At 37.4% G+C, this 3413-nt stretch overlaps 1 protein-coding gene across 1 annotated transcript in view; it reads left to right on the top strand.

Moving 5' to 3' along the window:
• SGCD (sarcoglycan, delta (35kDa dystrophin-associated glycoprotein)) overlaps positions 1-364 on the top strand; it is a gene marked incomplete at its 3' end in the record, with an annotated part of 50752 nt that extends 50388 nt beyond the window's left edge. Inside the window, exon 4 of the mRNA XM_008588962.1 lies at positions 292-364. Coding sequence (XP_008587184.1) covers positions 292-364 — 73 coding nt within the window. The remainder of the gene's footprint in view (positions 1-291) is intronic.
• Positions 365-3413: the final 3049 nt, after the last annotated feature.

Genomic DNA, 3413 nt, shown 5'->3' with positions numbered 1-3413 from the left:
GGGTTTTTTTTTTTTTTTTTTTTTTTGGAAGCCAAGATGGAATTTGCCCCATGGCTTCCCTCTGATCTCAGCAAGAACACTTTCAAAAGATGTTCCTTGTTTTTTCAAAGGCTGTTTGCATGAGTTGATTTAATGCTCTCCTATCAGGAGCCCTAAAGCCAGTGGCAAAATGTGTGTATTGGATTGTGTAATGGATTCACTGCATTTAGCTCCAGTCAGTGTGTTGATTGTGCCCCCAGGTGACTCCTGCAACATCTCCAACCTCTGTTTGCTTTTGTCTTTTGTTTACAGGAGCAGAGGGCACAGTGTTCCCTAAATCTATAGAAACACCTAATGTCAGGGCAGACCCCTTCAAGGAACTAAGGTAAACTTCTGACTTTGGTTTGCATTGATTAGTGGCTATTTCCTTTCTCTGCACAACTGGCTAATGATTCATTTTGAATAAATAATAACAGTGCCACAACATGAATACATAAGTTGGGAAAGATTGGAGAAGGCCAGAAAATAAGCTACAACCAAAAGAAAAATTTCTCTGAGAACTTAAGAAAATTGAGGGTCTGGGGTAAGAGGTTGACAACTTTGTATCTGTGAGATTTAGTTTCATTCATTTGCAATGTTTGTATCCTGCTGTATTTTGTGGTACCAAAAATATATCCAGTTAGAAAACTAGTCAGTAATTGGTGCTAATCAGCCCAAAGAAAAGTGCTGTTTAAAAGAAGCCGAAGTCTAAATACAGTACAGATGTTTTTCTATGTAACAAGCTCTCCATTACTTGGAGTGGTATGGTGCTAGGTGCTAGAACTACCTTCTGTGGATATTCCATGTACTGGTGTTTAACTTCAAATATCCATAAGCATACTTGTTTAGCAGAGGATGGCTCTGAGATGCTGTGTACTCACCACCACCAACTATGGAAAACATAAAAGAACAACAGATATGTAGATGAGTAGATAGATAGACACACAGAGAGACATAGAGATATTGTCTGATAACCACTCCGGTCCAGCCGCTAAAGGACCATCTCCCAATACCCCAAAAGAAATACATAAAAAATAGTAATGTTGATACAAATATAACTGTTATTTCTATTGTATAATTATAACTATGAAGAATTCAGTGAATACTGGCTTTCTTCATTTCTGGTAGGGTTTTTTTTTTTTAACCTAAAACCAATCATAAATCACCAAACAATACCCCAAAAGAAATACATAAAAAATAGTAATGTTGATACAAATATAACTGTTATTTCTGTTGTATAATTATAACTATGAAGAATTCAGTGAATACTTGCTTTCTTCATTTCTGGTAGGGTTTTTTTTTTTTTAACCTAAAACCAATCATAAATCACCAAATGACCATAAATAGCATTGAATAACCATTTCATAATAGACATCAGCCAAAAGTAAGTGTGTTTGCATTGCACAAGTCACATCTCTTCTTTGACGATGCAGTCTCAAGACCTATGCTTTGCTCAAACAGAATTGCCATGTTGGAGCTTGTGTTTCCCTTAACAGAAACACATTCTCAGTAAGTGGAAAATACATCACCTCATTACAAAACCCATAGCATTTTTTGCAAAGCCTGTAAGTCTTTATGAATATAGGGAAAGAAATTGCGCCAAAAGAAGACAATAATTGGTGGGGAATGTAAACCTTTTCAGAGCAAAACTGCACATACAGTGGGCCATATTTCTGAGGTTACACACCACACCACAGGGTTTTATTTTCTACTAGCATAACTGTTTTCAGTACCGCTTCCATATGCCAGAAGTTACCTGACTCTGTCAACTAGATCCTGTGTTTCATATAATGTTCTGAAGTTGGACTCTTTTAAGCAAATCCACCCAAGGAAAGCTGCAGTTTTAGGACTCTATGACAGAGAGCTTATTCTCCGAGTGTGCAATGAACCCACACGTCTGTGATGTAAGAGCCCTTTCGAGACAAGCTAATGGATAGCCTAGTTCCCTTTCTTTTCATGTTCCTCCCTAGGAGCAGGTTTCTTACAGAACTAGCCAGTAATGAGTGCTGATCAGCTCAAAAGCTGTATAAAACAAGCTGAATTCTAAATACAGCACAGATTTTTTTCCTGTGGAATAAGCTCTCCATTACCTGGAAGACTTGGGAAATATAGGAGGAAAGAATTTAGGCTCACTTGGCTTTAAGCAGTAAAATAAATCTTCTGTAGTTAAAAACAAACCCAACCAAATAAAAAGACAACTCTGCATGCATTAGCCCACTTTAGATACCTATATCCTGAAGAACACAGAACCGAGATTTTGCTCATACAGTGCTATAGACATAGTCTCTGTACACAACCTGTGGGAAATCCTGGAACCTGCTTTAAAAAAATTAAACCTCTAAAGTTCCCAGGCAAATCTTCTAAGTCTAGAGCAACAAGGCAAATGAAGACTTTAGGTAGTCGCTGCATCTCCATCACTTATTCTACAGTTATGGGCGTATTCCACAGAAGCTAGGAAAAAATTGTCTTATAGGAAGCGTGAGAATATTTTCGTACATAATTCAAAACTGTTCTTTTGTTTGCCCCTGTTGTTCAAACTGGGCAATCCAGGTGATAGCCTGGACTGAGTCTGCAACCTTGTCCCTCATCCTTCTGGAATTTTTTTTTTAAATGGCATTTTGTAGGAGAGTCTGTGAACAATTGAAAAGATAGCCAATTGTGGTCAGTAGATTAGTCCAAACCAATGTGTCTGTGAATGTTCCACATTTGTCTTTTAAGGGTGTCACATTTTTCAACATGCTATTGATTGGTATTGACCTTGGATATTGAGTAAATAGGTAATTAACTTGGTGACTAAGTCATCTGGCCTCTGACGTTAGCACTGGATCAGTCTTACTTGGCCACATTCATGCTGGTGTGTCTTCTACACTTAAGAAAGTGGAGTAATTTGAGTGGGATCCTTGGACTTGTACCAGCAGGTGGGAATGAGGGAACTGTTCAGGCTAAGCAGAAGCAGGCCACTCCTCGGTGGAAGCCCACTGCAAACCTACATGTGGCTTGAAGCTAATCGTGGAGCCCTGCTGTCTGTAAAAAGCAAGATCACTTCTAGCACCAAACAGCTAATCCATTTGTGTTATTTTGCCTTTTTGTTTTAAAATAATTTTAGATTTAAAGAAGAGTTGCAAAATTCATAGACTATTCCCATGTACCCTTCACCCAGTTTTCTCCAAAGTTAACATCTTACACATCCATGGTATAGTTAGCAAAACTAAGAAATTAGCATTGTTGTTCTATAAAGTCATACTTTATTTACATAAGGATGCTATCTGAATATCATGTAGATTTAAAAATATACAAAAATAAGTTTAACAGAAAAGCTCTTTGTTGAGATTTGTTGAATTAATCGATCTTTAAAACTCCCACTGCAGTTAATTTGGAATGTTTTTAATGAGGGT

Source organism: Galeopterus variegatus, unplaced genomic scaffold (assembly GCF_000696425.1).
Source record: "Galeopterus variegatus unplaced genomic scaffold, G_variegatus-3.0.2 Scaffold5128, whole genome shotgun sequence".
Classification (NCBI taxonomy): domain Eukaryota; kingdom Metazoa; phylum Chordata; class Mammalia; order Dermoptera; family Cynocephalidae; genus Galeopterus; species Galeopterus variegatus.
Note: the sequence above shows the minus strand (reverse complement) of the source record. Positions and strands in the feature narration are given on the sequence as shown.